Consider the following 14,398-nt stretch of genomic DNA (forward strand, 5'->3'; position numbering starts at 1 on the left):
AAAAAATTATAATTCAAGAGAATAAGAATTAAAATGAAAAGAATAATAAATGATAAATTGGAATTAAAGGACTTAATTGAAAAAAATACAACTTTTATAAAAGAGTCCAAGATAAAAATAAAAAAATTAGAAGAAAAAAGATTTAATTAAAACTATAAAAAACAAAGAGGACAAATATATAATTTTATGGGGATGAAAGATAAAAATAAAAAAGAAAAAAAAATCCATTGACGACAAATAATCCAACCTACACCGACAAGCATCATACCAAATAGAAAAGAATGTGGTGGTGGATCCAATGACATGATGAGAGGGAAGTTTTTACCATTAGAAGGTGCCACACTCAGCCACCTAAATTGTATAAGCACCTCTCGTATGCTAAATACATCAGCAACTTTTTAAAATTTAATATTAGTTAAAATATCGTAATGCTATAAACAAATTAAAAAATAACAAAGCAAATCAAATTAAAAAAAATCCTTCATCAAGTTTTTTAATTAAAATTATGGTATCATTTTTGCTGTAATTAAGAGGGTATTTCAAGGTGTGATAGTAATTGTTTTTTAAAGTATTTTTAGCTTAGAAATACATCTAAATAATATATATATTCTTTTAAAAAATATTTTTGATATCAAGACAGCAAAATAATTAAATACCAAAAAAATATTAATTTAAAATAAAAAATAAAAAATAAAAAAAATATTTTTAAAACACCCAAATAAACAGATTTTAAATACAGAATTGTCAGCTGCCCATCAGTCCATTTCGTGCCCGCTGAAATCGCTAGAGCTTGCTTCCTCTCATGCTTGTTGCTCCCCATACATATCAATCAGTCTCTTTCCCAAAAAAACTTGAAGAAGTGGACATAGATAGCTGGTGATCCTTCAAATCATTTACTTCTTTTGCATCTCTGACTTTTTTACTCCTTAGGTTCAAATATTAGCACAAGTTTTTAAAGAAATTTAATAAATTTCTTTAGAATGCAATAAACTAATGTGAGGGTAAGTTAAAATTACCTGGAAGAAGACTTAGTCTCATATAATCTAACTCAAAAATGTCTTTATTGTTGAATAAAAGTATATAAAAAAAAACATTCAATATTGCAGATTGTATATTTTGAGGATAAGATATTTTAAATTAATTTGTATTTTAATTGAAATTAAACATCTTTTCAAACAATTATAAAAATATTCTCATTTAAGACAAATTTAGAAACACAGACAATTATTGTCCCATATTTCAAAACCTCCTCAAGTTAACTTCCATGTGGGACACCAAAAACCAAACAGGTATTTCAAATGCAATCGATCAAAATACAATAATGACAAAACTACAGTACCAAGAGCATGGTGCAGGCGGCTGCTGCGTCTTCTTCTTCTTCTTCTACAGTACCAAGGAATTAATATGAAAATATATTGATTATTAAAAAAAAAGAAGAAAATCCACCAATTGTTCTTAGGAACGTGTTTGCATACGCCACCTTTGGTGAGAAGCCAATGGGCTTAGATCAGAGACATGAGGTGGGTGGTAGGCATTGGCTTAGATCAGAGGGTAGGCAGTAGAAATGAGGTGGGTAGTAGGAAGTGCAGGTGATCAAAATCAAACAACTTTAGGTTAAAAAAACTGAACTTTGAATTATAAAACACAGATTTCGTGCAAGAAATTTGCATCAGCAAAGGTAGCTTTGTCAACCACAAGACCTCACAGCATGGGGCCTTTGCCCCTCTACCCTGCTCCCCCTGGCCTATAAAAGTAATCCAGAATTTGTATTGTTTCTAAATATGCCCTGCCTATTGGATTCTCTGTCATACACCACCATCAGTTTAATGACGACTGATAACAACCTAGCACCAAACCATCTTTCCTTGGCAGTTTAAAACCCTCTTCTGTTGTCATTCATTGCTCAAGCTTGAAGCAAGCAGAAAGAAAGCAAGCACGAGCACAGAAAGATGGTGAACCTGGTGGCAGCACAGAAGCCATTATTGCATGGCCTGATGAAAATGGCAGGAGTGCAACCCCACATAGTAGAGATTGAGCCAGGGACAGTCATGAACTTTTGGGTGCCAAATGAGACCATCAAGAAACCTCAAAAGGGTGAAAAGAAGAACGACACCCCAACCTTAACCAAACCAAACAAACCAGTAGTGGTTCTAGTCCATGGCTTTGCTGCTGAAGGAATTGTCACTTGGCAATTCCAAGTTGGTGCCTTAACCAAGAAGTATTCAGTTTATATCCCTGACCTTCTATTCTTCGGTGGCTCAATCACTGATAAAACAGACCGGTCGCCAACGTTTCAAGCAGAAACATTGGTGAAGGGTCTGAGCAAGATAGGAGTAGAGAAGTGTATATTAGTGGGGTTTAGCTACGGTGGCATGGTCGCGTTTAAGATGGCTGAGTTGTATCCTGACCTGGTTCAGGCCATGGTCATATCCGGCTCAATCCTGGCAATGACTGACTCGATTAGTGAAGCAACACTAAGTGGGCTTGGGTTCAAGTCTTCCTCGGAACTTTTGCTGCCTAATTCTGTTAACGGTCTTAAAGCACTACTTTCTGTTGCTACTCATAAGAAGCTTTGGTTCCCAAATCGGCTTCACAAAGACTACCTCGAGGTTTGTTGACTTGCATCAATCCATATTGCTGGTTTCAATTCCCTTATTTTTGACGTATGAATTATCTGGGACACTTTTTGTCTCAGCATAAGTGTTCCGTTCAACCACCTCTACCTAAACACTTTGTGACACAAGGCTGGTAGAATTGTCAAAGAATTTTTCTGTTTCAAAGCCCTGTCACCTCCACACTAGAAATTCTCGGCTTGCTATGAACAAGACTTCACATCAGCATTCCTTGCATTGTTTTGTACTTACAGTTTGGTTGTTCTGATTAAAAATTTAGCTATCATGCACTAACTGAAGACTAGCGCAGGTGATGTTCACCAATCGAAAGGAGAGAGCTGAACTTCTAGAGGGATTAGTCATAAACAATAAAGATCCAACCATCCCAAAATTTGTACAGGTAATTTCAGCGTTTAATACCTCAGGTTTATTTCTTCTAATATGTCTGCTAAACATGTTATCATCGCCATACATGTTGCAGAAAATACATCTCTTATGGGGGGAGAATGATCAAATCTTCAAGCTGGAGTTTGCACAGAACATGAAAGAGTATGTCTTACAACATCCATGACTACGTTGTAAATATGAATCACAAATCAATGAATCTTATTGAAAATGTATAGTGATTAGCTGACACAGACAGGAACACATAAGCATGCAAATTGGAAAATCCTCAAAACACCTGCAAAAGCGAGTACAGGCAACTACAAATCCATCATTTACTAAAATGGCTTGCTTTGTGATTACAGGAAACTAGGCGAGACGGTAACATTACAGGGCATACAGAAGGCAGGTCACTTAGTTCAACTGGAACGACCTTGTGTCTATAATAAATGTCTCAAGCAATTTCTTACTTCACTGCTTGAAAATGAAAAGCAGAAGTGATAAGACAACCAATATCTTTCATTTTGGCTGAGTATTCACTGTAATTTGTACTACATGTCTCCTTGTTAGTGTGATACTTCTCTGGCATTCGATGTCTATTGTAAGGAGAAGATTGTTAGGTGAATTTAATGAAATTTTTACTTCCTTTACACTTTTGTTTATTTTGTTTTTAACTTTTTACAACAAATCAACACTCGTGGAAAGAAAGAAAGAAATTAAAAAAACACGTGTACAATCCAATCATTTTCACAATTAAAAAGTTTCATGCAAACCGGATCACATATGCTTCAGCAAACACTTTCATCTGAACGACAATTGTATTTCTTCTAGAGTTCTTCCTTTGGTTTCAGGGACCCAAAGAGACACAAAAATGACAGTGAAAGCACTGACCACCGTGTAAATAGTAAAGGTCCCTGCTGACAGAACAGTTGTTTCAGTAGTTAGATATTAGAAAAATCCTTGTGTGCAGGTGCCGCACACATGCACTCATAAAATATGAAAGAGAGAGATAGAGGGAGGAAGGGAGGGAGGGAGAGGGAGACCTGCACTGCTCCAACTCATGAGCAAGTTTGCAGTCATTGTAACAAGCCAGGATGCAAGCCAATTTGCCAATGTTGCCACCGAGCCAGCGATGCCCTTGATGTTCACAGGGAGAATCTGAAGGCACCATTCAGAAGAATTGAGAACTTTAAGAAAGCAATTCATGAATAATTTTTCACCATGCGTTAAACACATTAATAAACTTCATAAGCTGGCATCTGACTGTAGTTCCATCATTCTACAGCCAAAATTGAATAACTATCATGGATGGAGGGGTTAAGGGCAAAATCATAGACCTCCACTAGAAGGTGATGATGGAGAATCATATAATGCATAAGTGCACATGCATGCTAAAGAATATTCCACCATGATGAACTGGGATCCGAGGTACTTGTACGAGGCACAAGTGATTCTTTGATTATATTTCTTGGTTTGACTGTTTTGAAATGCAGTCATAAGTGGAAACAGATAAAGCAACCAAAATAAAGACAACTAAGTGTCGACAATTGATTCAACACACTTCTATCTAACAATTCTATTTTTCTCACACAAGACACCAGACTATCTCCTAAGTCTATTATTTTTCTCTCTCTTAAAGAAATCACTTTATTGAGTTGGTGCATGCCCAGATGACCCAGCATAAAGCATTGGAGTCTTACTGAAAAGGAATTTTAGAGTTCTGAAGAACAGTAGGCTGGACTGTCCAAGTCAGACAATAACTAATAAAATCATTTGACAAATCAAAATCTCCATGTTCCAAATCATATAGTTCAGCATAACAAATATTATGCCCGATAGAAGCCAAAATATTGTCAGAGTTAATGCTTTATATAAAGTAGAAAGTTGCAGATACCTCGGACATTATGATCCAAGGAATAGCTCCTAGTCCCACTGAGAAGAAAATTACCACAGCCTGGGTAAAAAGAGAGAGAATCGCTTATAAGGCAGGCCACAGACAAGTGAGTGGATGCACACATATTCAAAGTACAATAAGCATACCACAAGTCCTCCAAGTGACACAATTCCCATTATGTGATACAAATCAGAATCTTGAGGTAAAATGCCCTGGTACAAAATGAAAAACCAGAGAGAATAAGAAATCAAAATTTGGCTGCGGTAATTTAAGGCATATGCTTGATGAACAATGAAATTTAAGTACATAGAATGAAACAAATCATAGGCTTTGTAGGATTACCAACCTGCAAATAAAAAGCAATAGCAACCAGAAGCAAGCTAAGAGTAACTCCAGTTGTAGATATCTGAGCAAGCGATTCCAATTAGACATCTTTGAAACTTTATCCTTCACCCAAATAAAATAGCATATTTGCAAAGAAACGAAGAACTCACAATAAGAAGCAATCTGCGCCCAGCTTTATCCATCAACCACGAAGAGATCCCAGTGGCTATGACCTACAAAAGAAACAGCTACTTATTATATAATCCAGATAAGAATTTCTTTCAAACTTTGAATGCCAGAAAATTAAGTCTAAGGGGCAATGGAATCATGACATAAGTGTACAGCCGCGCTCTTACCTGGATAGCTCCAAGTCCACATGTAGCAAGATTGCTTGAGGAAATTCCTGCCAAGATTATGATAGTTTAGTAAATCATCAATTTAATCTATTGGATTATAGGTCACTAGAATAACAATAAACAGAAATGTTTCGAGTAGCCTTAAGAGAAATTCTGGATTGTTGGTTCTTAAGAACTATATTTAGTTGAACTGATTGGCCAGAAAAAGCAGGCTCTTACCCTATGGAAAAACTAGGTGATATGGTGAGCCTAACAAAAGTTACATGAAAGATACACAAAAAAGACCATCAAAAATCAAAATGATATGTGCAATCAGGCCTTAAAATACTGTCCTGATTTGAGAGTGTACAAGGACAAAACATGATTTTCAGATGCCTAAACAAACAGTAAATTGGAGATCAAAGTCAAGGAAGTGTTCGTCTAACCAGCATTTGCAAAGATGTTACTTGAATAGAAAAAGATCCCGTTGATACCACTGATTTGCTGGAGCACAAGCAATCCAATTCCTACCTGCAGCATAACCACCGGATCAAAATTTTGGTTCTAAGGTTGCAGAGGCAGGAAAATAAAATTCCAAACAAACCATCTACCATCAAAGGAAACCAATATCTTCTTCGCTTGAGATCTGCAAACCGAATTGTTGTTCTTTTGCTTGAAGATGCAACAGCTCTCTGTAGAAAGTACACCGATGAAATGGTAATTAGTGATGATACTTTGAAAAGGGTCTAAGGATGTACATGAACATGACTCAGTTTGCAAAGTGGAAGTCCTATGGCCAAGTCGATTCAAGTTTCCAAAAAAATTGACATGGTCCAGCTCAATACCTTGATTTCATTCACTTCAGCGGTAATGTCAGTATCATATCCTCGTAAAACTTGCAAAGAGGCTTCAAAATCTTCTGTCATCCCCATTTTGGCCTGCCCCAACCCCATACATCAAGCAAAAAAGAGAGTATGAAGAGTGAAGTGAGCAAATTGAGAAGATGCCAAAAATAGAACATGAATAGTGTATAACCATACCAGCCATCGAGGAGATTCGGGTATGAAAAATAAGCCAAGAATTAATAGGGCACAAGGAAAACATCCTGCAAATCAGAGTCTACGTTCCATTAATAAAACAAATATTCATTTGTAAACTATTTAATTATGAGTAAATCAAATATCATAGCAAACTAGTTTAATTGTTCTTTACAAATAAAGAGAATTCCCGCCTCTCAAGAAACAAAAAATTTCATGGACTTCACATATGCTGGTCATTCTTGTTCAATTATACTTGTCGATAGCATTCCATTATTTCACCTATGATAAATAGGCTTAAAAGAGATTTGGAAGTGACTTACCTAAAACAGCAAGCGTTCTCCAATTAACAAAAAGTCCCAGTAGATAAGACAGCAATATTCCAATTGTCACTGAGAGCTATTCCATAAAAAGAGTAGTTAAATTAATCATTTGCATCATTAAAACATGAATAACATCAAGACTAACAAAAACAGTATGAATAGAATGGTTCGAAAGCACAACCAACCTGGTTAACCGATCCAAGACTTCCTCTCATGTCCTGAGGTGCTATTTCAGCTATATATACAGGTACCTACACAAGAGAACAATCCCAACAAAACCAATCATTCTTTTTACATTCTTTCCAATAGATCAATTAAAACAAAACAAAACCAACAAACTTCGAAGTTACCGTGTATGAGATTATACCAACACCAAACCCTTCCAACAACCTTCCCATGAACAAAAATGATGAATCCTACAAAACCAACAAATAAATGAATCATCTACAATCACCTCAAATAATAAATAACACACATCACTTAATAAAGATCAAAGACTATCATTAATTACTCACAACAGCAAAAGATATGCTTAGCCATCCAATTATATTAGGCACCGCCGCGACCACCAAAGACTGCAACACAACACAGCACAACAATGCAGCAATTCAAAGAATCAATTGACATGTGAAAAAATCGAAAAGATTTAGTTCTTTCGGATAACTGATTATAATTAGTAGAATTTCAATATATAAAATAGAGAAATTATTACCCCTTTTCGACCAATATATTCTGCAAGTTGGCCACTTACTAAAGCACCAATCATAGCACCCACATTTGACAATGAACCAAACATCGAAAACTAAACACAATAAATCAAATCAATCATAAAAAAGTTAAACAAACAAAATTAAATTAAATTTAGAAACAGAATTAAGAAAAAAAAGAGAGTCAAACCTCTGAAATAGAAAGCTTAAGATCGCTAATGATTTCTGCTTGTGTAGGCGAAGAATAACCACACTAAACAATCATGCACAAAAAACTCAAAATTAATGAAACATAATATAAATTAAGAAAAAAATAATCGAAAGAGATTAAATTCTATATGGGGGGGGTTATTACAGTGAAGCCAAATTGGATGGGGCCTAAAGCGACAATGAGGACACAAAGAACAACAGAAACAGCACCATCACGGAGCATCTGAGCGGAGGAACTCATTATACTGGATTGCCTTGAGCTCATTCTATACCAACTCCCTGTCTGGAGCAAAGGTTTCCTAAGCTGATCTCTTGCCTCTTCAGCATCGTCCCTCTGACTCATGATTGCTTGATTATCAGCAAAAGAAACAAAAAGGGATTTAGTAAAGACAAAAAAAAGCAAAAAGGGTTGTGAAGATTAATGTTAGATTGTTTTAAGGTTTGAATTTCCGTTGTTTGAAACAAGAGAAGTGGGTTTGATGTTTTTCCCTAGTCTGGGATGGGGAGGTGGTGGTGGTGGTGGTGGTGGTGACGACGACTGCAGAGTCCGTTGGATTTTGGCTTTAAAAATAGAAAGAAAAACGTGATCGACAGATGACACCTGGCAGGCCGTTTATATTTTGCCATGTCAACTTTTTTTTTTTTACATATTTGAGAATATTACATTCATTTTTTTAAAATTATTTTTTTAATTAAAAAGTTATTTTAGACATTATATTTTATATCCAAAAATAATAAAAAATTAATTTAAAATAAAAAACTAAATCTTAATAAAAAAATAAATTGAAACTCATATTCAAACACCCTAAAATACTATATATATTTAGTTTTCTTTTGTTAAAAATTTCGAGCCCAGGATGCCGCGTGTTTAAGATGGTGTATTTAACAGCATGTTTTAGATGTGATTAAGGTTATGTTTTTAATTTAAAAATAAATTAAAATGATATTTTTATTTTTTTTAAATTTATTATTAATATCAAAACATCAACACAATTCAAAATAATATTTTTTTAAAATATTTTTTTATTAAAATTCTTATACAAAGATAGCTCCAAAGAAGCACTGTCATGATAATAACTTGTGGGTTTATCCACTATTTTTGTTAATAGCTACAGATGTCTAATATAAGAAAAAGGCTAATTTTACCAAAATTCAGTTACAGAACGAGTTTTTCGAGAGAGAAAAAAAGAAAAAGAAGAATTGTTAAATACGAGAACAATGCTAATCTAACCATAATCCAAGATATTGTTAGGTATTTTTTTCCTTTTTTTTTAATTTAAAAACTTGTGTGGTTGAACCATTTTTCTATTAGGTGTTGTTCCTTTAAAATACACTTAATCTTAATTAGACGCTCGATATTATTCGAACTTAGGAGGTAACATGGTGTTCTGTACTACTCCATGCCTAACCTAACCTTTTGATGCATTTATCTTGAACTCATCTCAATCTATGAAAATCCCAATCTTAGGGGGCCTTTCGGCTATCAGATGATGTCTTACTTGAATTCACTAGCTGATGTTTGAAAATATAATAATAATTATTATTTAAAATGTATTTTACTTGAAAATATATTTAAAAAATTTAAAAACATTATTTTTAACATTAAAATATCAAAATAATTTAAAAATATAAAAAAATTAATTTTAAAACTAATCTCAATCTATCTTTTAAGCTTTTTGAATTTAATCTCAATATAATTATAAATTATTACGGATTGTATAAATCTTAGATTCAATTAAAATATAATTTATATATATTATTTGTAAAGTCCATCACCTAAGTCAATAAAAATAAATAAATAAAAATAAGTTAAGTCACGCTTTACACATTAAATAATATTTATAGGTATTAATTTGATGCCACTTACAGCACCACTTAATGTCACTTATCTTACTTTTTATTTTTTATAAAATAAAGTTATGGGTGCTTGTTTATAAATAAACAATGCATCTAAATTTTAATACATACTACAAGAGATAGAAAAACAAGAGTAAGGAAAGAAAAATAATTTCATAAAATTATAAAATATTTATGAAAGAATAAGTGAAATGTTTTTTTTTTAATAATAAAAAGATTTTAATTGTTGTTATATTAATAAAGAGATGTTTCCTCATTACTTAAAAAAAAAATTATACGTATCTATCTTTTAAGCTTTTTGAATTTAATTTCAATATAATTATAAAATATTACGAATTGTATAAATCTTGGATTCAATTAAAATATAATTTGTATATATTATTTGTGAAGTCCATCACTTAAGTCAATAAAAACAAAAATAGGTTAAGTCACACTTTACACATTAAACAATATTTATAAGTATCAATTTGGTGTCACTTGCAGCACCAATTAATGTTATTTGTTTTACTTTTTATTTTTTATAAAATAAAGTTATGAATGCTTATCTATTAATAAACAATGCATCTAAATTTTAATACATACTACAAGAGATAGAAAAACAAGAGTAAGGAAAGAAAAATAATTTCATAAAATTATAAAATATCTATGAAAGAATAAGTGAAATGTTTTTTTCTAATAATAAAAAGATTTTAATTGTTGTTACATTAACAAAGAGATGTTAAAAATTTCCCCATTATTTAAAAAAAAATTTATACTTGTCCATTAACATAACTAAATTGAATGAATTATATTAATTCTTGTACATTTTATTTTTTATTTTATCCTATCTCATCTTATCAAATTTACATGTGAATATTTTAACCTCATTTGATTTATCAAATCTGTCTCCTAAATCATATGTTAATATATCCCATTTGCTGCCGTGAGAAATCCACGAAGAAATAAAGTATTCATTCAATTACGTTTTAATTTCTAAGAACGATTCAACTGAATAACTTGTCTACTTCAGATATAATTATTAAATTAAAAAAAAAACTCAACTAATATCAACATCAATTGATAATCAACAATTTTCTTAATCCAATTCCAACGGCAAAGCAAAAGCCACCATATAGATCAAAATTTATTTTTTTTTATTTTTTTTTAATTTTAAAATTATTTTAATATGATAATATTAAAAATAAAAAAATATTTTAATATATTTATAAAAAATAATTATTATTACAATGACCCTTTCTAACTTGCCTCCTGAGAATCAAGAAGCGAGCAGTGGTCAACGTTCCCACCTCTAAAACCCTTTGGACATGAACATCTCGGTCTCCGCTTTAACACACACACACACGCCACCGCCGCTGCAACCGCCTCCCCAGAACAATCCCGTCAACTCTCAAATGGGCAAACCCGTTACCCGATCCCACTCTCTACCTCTCCACGAACCCTCTTCTCCTCCACTGTCCACCACCACCACCACCACCACCACCGCCTCCAAAATCTCATTTCAATCAAGAAAAATCAGAAAACTTTCAACCAACAAAACAACCACCACTACCACCGCTATAACCTCCACTTCCACCCCCCCTCTCAAACCCTTATCTCACAAAGGCGAGATAGAACTGGCACTTGATCATTTAAGCAAATCAGATTCTCTCCTTGCACCTCTATTAAACAGCCATGAACCACCAGCACTGAATCCTTGTACCTCACCGTTTCTTTCTTTAACAAAATCCATCCTTTTTCAACAACTAGCAACAAACGCAGCCAAATCAATCTACACACGTTTTCTCACTCTCTGTGACGGAGAATCTCAAGTAAACCCAGATACTGTACTCTCATTATCTGCTCCCAAACTCAGAGAAATCGGGGTTTCTGGTCGAAAAGCGAGTTATTTACATGACTTAGCAGAGAAATATCGAAATGGGTCTTTATCTGACTCCTCAATTCTTGAAATGAATGATGATATGTTATTGAATAGGTTGACTGAAGTTAAGGGAATTGGGGTTTGGTCTGTGCATATGTTTATGCTATTTTCGTTGCACAGACCGGATATTTTGCCTGTTGGTGATCTTGGTGTGAGAAAAGGGGTGCAAAGTTTGTATGGGTTGAAGGATTTGCCTCAGGCATTGGAGATGGAGCAGATTTGTGAGAAATGGAAGCCTTATAGGTCAGTTGGGTCGTGGTATATGTGGAGGTTAATGGAAGCTAAGGCTTTGGCGAATAAAGCAGCTAAAAAAGCATAAGATGAGTTGGTATTTCGGGGTCTTGGTATTGGCGTTTTGATGAGGTATTGCTGTTGTATGCTTTAATTAAATTAGGCCTGTTTTTTCAGTTTGTGCTGGATGCTTTAGAGTTTGATGTATCGAACCTTCAATTTGGACAATGTAAATCTGTATGCAACCAGTGGGTTATCTCTGCTTAATAAATGAAAATTTGTGAATTTCTGCTCTGACATTGGTGGCTCTCAACTACCTAAATTATATTTAGCTTTTTCATTATAGGTTAATTTACACTTCGTATGATGAATATTGATGCAGAATGGATCAAATTCTGTTTCTGTGTATTAACTTTCTGGAGACTGCATTTTCTTGCCAGAGATTGTTGAACCAAATGAAGCGAGACCTGAATCTTGAAACTGTGCATTTAAATGTATACAGAAGCATTGTTGTGCTTGAAGCTTAGTATATGGTGGCGTTTGTCCTGTGGCCATGTAAAATCGTACTTTAGCATGCTTGAAGTCACACGATTGGTTTTGGACCAGAGGGCTGGCTTGCTTATTTACTCCATTAATGTGATCTCCTCTTTTCTTCAGACTTCATATTTGAGTTTTTCTTGGAAGTTTGGGATTGGTCTGTGTAAATTGGATGAGGAAAAGTACAATGTCAGAAATATTACATCAATTTATGAGTCGTTTATTGAATAAAATTGGCTGCATGCCCTTCAGGACAATCGCTGGTACTGCTACAGCTCATAGGTGGGTTAAAGTAGAACGGAATTCTGTGTGGGTATGTTGTTGGAATAATGCGAGTTTGTGCTGGGCATAAAGATGTTCTTGGGTTGAGATTTTTATTCATTGCTTAAGATTTTTGTTTTTGAAAACCTTTGCACCGTCTCTGTTTACAAGACCAGATCAGTCTGTTTGAGAGTTGAAACCACCTTAAACTATGCTAAGGTCAGCATGCGTTTTTTCATAAAGAAACTTGGGTAGAGGTCCTCTCTATGCTGACTTGAAGCCCATGTTGTTTCGCAGACATCAAAACATTTTTTTATGACCCAAATACAAGGCCATGCTATATTAAGATGGTGTTTGTAAATATAATTTAATTGTATTTAAAAAAAAAATTAATTTTTTTACTTTAAAATAATTTTTTTATATTATTTTTATATTATTTTAATATATTCATTTTAAAAATAAACTTTAAAAAATAAAAAATATTATTTTAATATATTTTTAAATAAAAATACTTTGAAAAATAATAACCGTTGTTCCATCCCAATGATCCACTCAATGTCCTAGAAAATACTGTTTTTATAAAAATATTAATATGAAATATTTTTAGATTTTTTTAAATTTCTATATTAACACATTAAAATTATTAAAAAATATTTAAAAAATATTAAATTTAATATTTTTTAATAAAAAATAATTAAAAAATACTTTAAAAAATAAATTGAATTGCATTCCCAAAGGAAACGGAGGTTAATCTATGACAAAAGAAATCAATCAAAGCTCCTCAATTAGCAAGGCACTTCTACGGGTCGGGTTTTAGCACCACAATTCTAATGTATCCGGGTTGCTTTTCAAGAATACAGTTTTAACCACTTAAGCAGATGTTGATATTATTTTACAAATACTCTTAATAACTTAAGAAAATTTATTATTCAAACAAAAAGAATAATTTGCATAAATGTCAAGTAATTAATGAGATATTTTAATTGGATTAAATCTAACTTATCTTACAAGCTTGGTTATTTTCAAATTAATGTCAGGAGGTTCTCTAACTAATATGACAGTTCCACAATTCCTTTCCTTCCATGGAATAAAGAAATCCTTGGATTTTGTCATACTTATCTTCTTAATCCTTTTTTAGAACTATATATGAAGTATGTATTTAATAATTCTTTGTATAATATTCTTTTTAAAAGTGCATCTTAATTGAAAATATGTAAAAATAATTTTTATTTTAATTAGATTCATGTGGGATATGGCTCCCATAAGAATTTTTATTTTATTTTCTCATTCCTTTACGTCCAAGTTTAAATTTAAAATCCGAAATTTCTTTGACCTTATGTTTTTTTTTTATTTCTAAGATCTTAATTTTTCAAAACTCATACTTTGCTTTCTGTTTCTTTGCTAGCAAGCTTCACAAACAACTTCTTCTTTTTTACTATAATTAAAAGCATCGCAATAACATATATTTATATAATTATATATCTTTTATATACATATAAATTTATTAAAAAAAAATTAATCAAGCAGTCACCAGTCCTTAAAAGATATTGATGTGGAGAATCTAAGAATAAATAAAGATTAACTGCTGGAGATACGATCAGCTACCATAAAATGCCCTAATGAACAAGTCATTCAGCATTTAGAATACACCCATCAAACTGGAAGCATGCATTCTTCTGTGATTGAAAAACTGCATGCTGTTACATCCATCAAGCAAGATATATATATATATATATATATATATATATATATATATATATATATATAT

At 32.7% G+C, this 14,398-nt stretch overlaps 3 protein-coding genes across 3 annotated transcripts; 2 read left to right on the top strand and 1 right to left on the bottom strand.

Moving 5' to 3' along the window:
* Positions 1 to 1,755: 1,755 nt before the first annotated feature.
* On the top strand, positions 1,756 to 3,644 carry LOC105126591 (alpha/beta-Hydrolases superfamily protein). Its single transcript, XM_011027498.1, has 4 exons — positions 1,756 to 2,609; positions 2,923 to 3,012; positions 3,094 to 3,161; positions 3,362 to 3,644. Exons 1-4 carry the CDS (start codon positions 1,950 to 1,952, stop codon positions 3,495 to 3,497), a joined length of 954 nt encoding a protein of 317 aa, XP_011025800.1. The 5' UTR covers positions 1,756 to 1,949; the 3' UTR covers positions 3,498 to 3,644.
* Positions 3,596 to 8,373, bottom strand: LOC105126590 (sugar transporter ERD6-like 6). The gene is made up of 18 exons (XM_011027497.1): positions 7,972 to 8,373; positions 7,807 to 7,869; positions 7,622 to 7,711; positions 7,425 to 7,484; positions 7,260 to 7,325; positions 7,095 to 7,160; positions 6,910 to 6,985; positions 6,590 to 6,654; positions 6,395 to 6,487; positions 6,161 to 6,241; positions 5,996 to 6,080; positions 5,571 to 5,617; positions 5,385 to 5,447; positions 5,237 to 5,296; positions 5,037 to 5,102; positions 4,891 to 4,950; positions 4,040 to 4,154; positions 3,596 to 3,910 (listed from the first exon to the last, which is right to left on the bottom strand). Exons 1-18 carry the CDS (start codon positions 8,167 to 8,169, stop codon positions 3,798 to 3,800), a joined length of 1,467 nt encoding a protein of 488 aa, XP_011025799.1. The 5' UTR covers positions 8,170 to 8,373; the 3' UTR covers positions 3,596 to 3,797.
* A 2,552-nt stretch (positions 8,374 to 10,925) lies between these two features.
* Positions 10,926 to 12,131, top strand: LOC105126592 (probable DNA-3-methyladenine glycosylase 2). Its single transcript, XM_011027499.1, has one exon. It carries the CDS (start codon positions 10,988 to 10,990, stop codon positions 11,918 to 11,920), a length of 933 nt encoding a protein of 310 aa, XP_011025801.1. The 5' UTR covers positions 10,926 to 10,987; the 3' UTR covers positions 11,921 to 12,131.
* The last annotated feature ends 2,267 nt before the right edge of the window (positions 12,132 to 14,398 follow it).

This window comes from Populus euphratica, unplaced genomic scaffold (genome assembly GCF_000495115.2).
Source record: "Populus euphratica unplaced genomic scaffold, PopEup_1.0 scaffold41.1, whole genome shotgun sequence".
Lineage (NCBI taxonomy): Eukaryota > Viridiplantae > Streptophyta > Magnoliopsida > Malpighiales > Salicaceae > Populus > Populus euphratica.

What these genes read in the sequence shown, in the direction of transcription:
- LOC105126591 (XM_011027498.1), top strand. Translation starts at nt 1,950, where the DNA reads ATGGTGAACCTGGTGGCAGCACAGAAGCCATTATTGCATGGCCTGATG. An exon ending in CCATCCCAAAATTTGTACAG is followed by an intron (nt 3,013 to 3,093) that starts GTAATTTCAGCG and finishes TACATGTTGCAG; the next exon opens with AAAATACATCTCTTATGGGG. An exon ending in TTTGCACAGAACATGAAAGA is followed by an intron (nt 3,162 to 3,361) that starts GTATGTCTTACA and finishes TTGTGATTACAG; the next exon opens with GAAACTAGGCGAGACGGTAA.
- LOC105126590 (XM_011027497.1), bottom strand. Translation starts at nt 8,169, where the DNA reads ATGAGTCAGAGGGACGATGCTGAAGAGGCAAGAGATCAGCTTAGGAAA. An exon ending in CCATCCAATTTGGCTTCACT is followed by an intron (nt 7,870 to 7,971) that starts GTAATAACCCCC and finishes ATGATTGTTTAG; the next exon opens with TGTGGTTATTCTTCGCCTAC. An exon ending in TTAAGCTTTCTATTTCAGAG is followed by an intron (nt 7,712 to 7,806) that starts GTTTGACTCTCT and finishes TATTGTGTTTAG; the next exon opens with TTTTCGATGTTTGGTTCATT.
- LOC105126592 (XM_011027499.1), top strand. Translation starts at nt 10,988, where the DNA reads ATGAACATCTCGGTCTCCGCTTTAACACACACACACACGCCACCGCCG.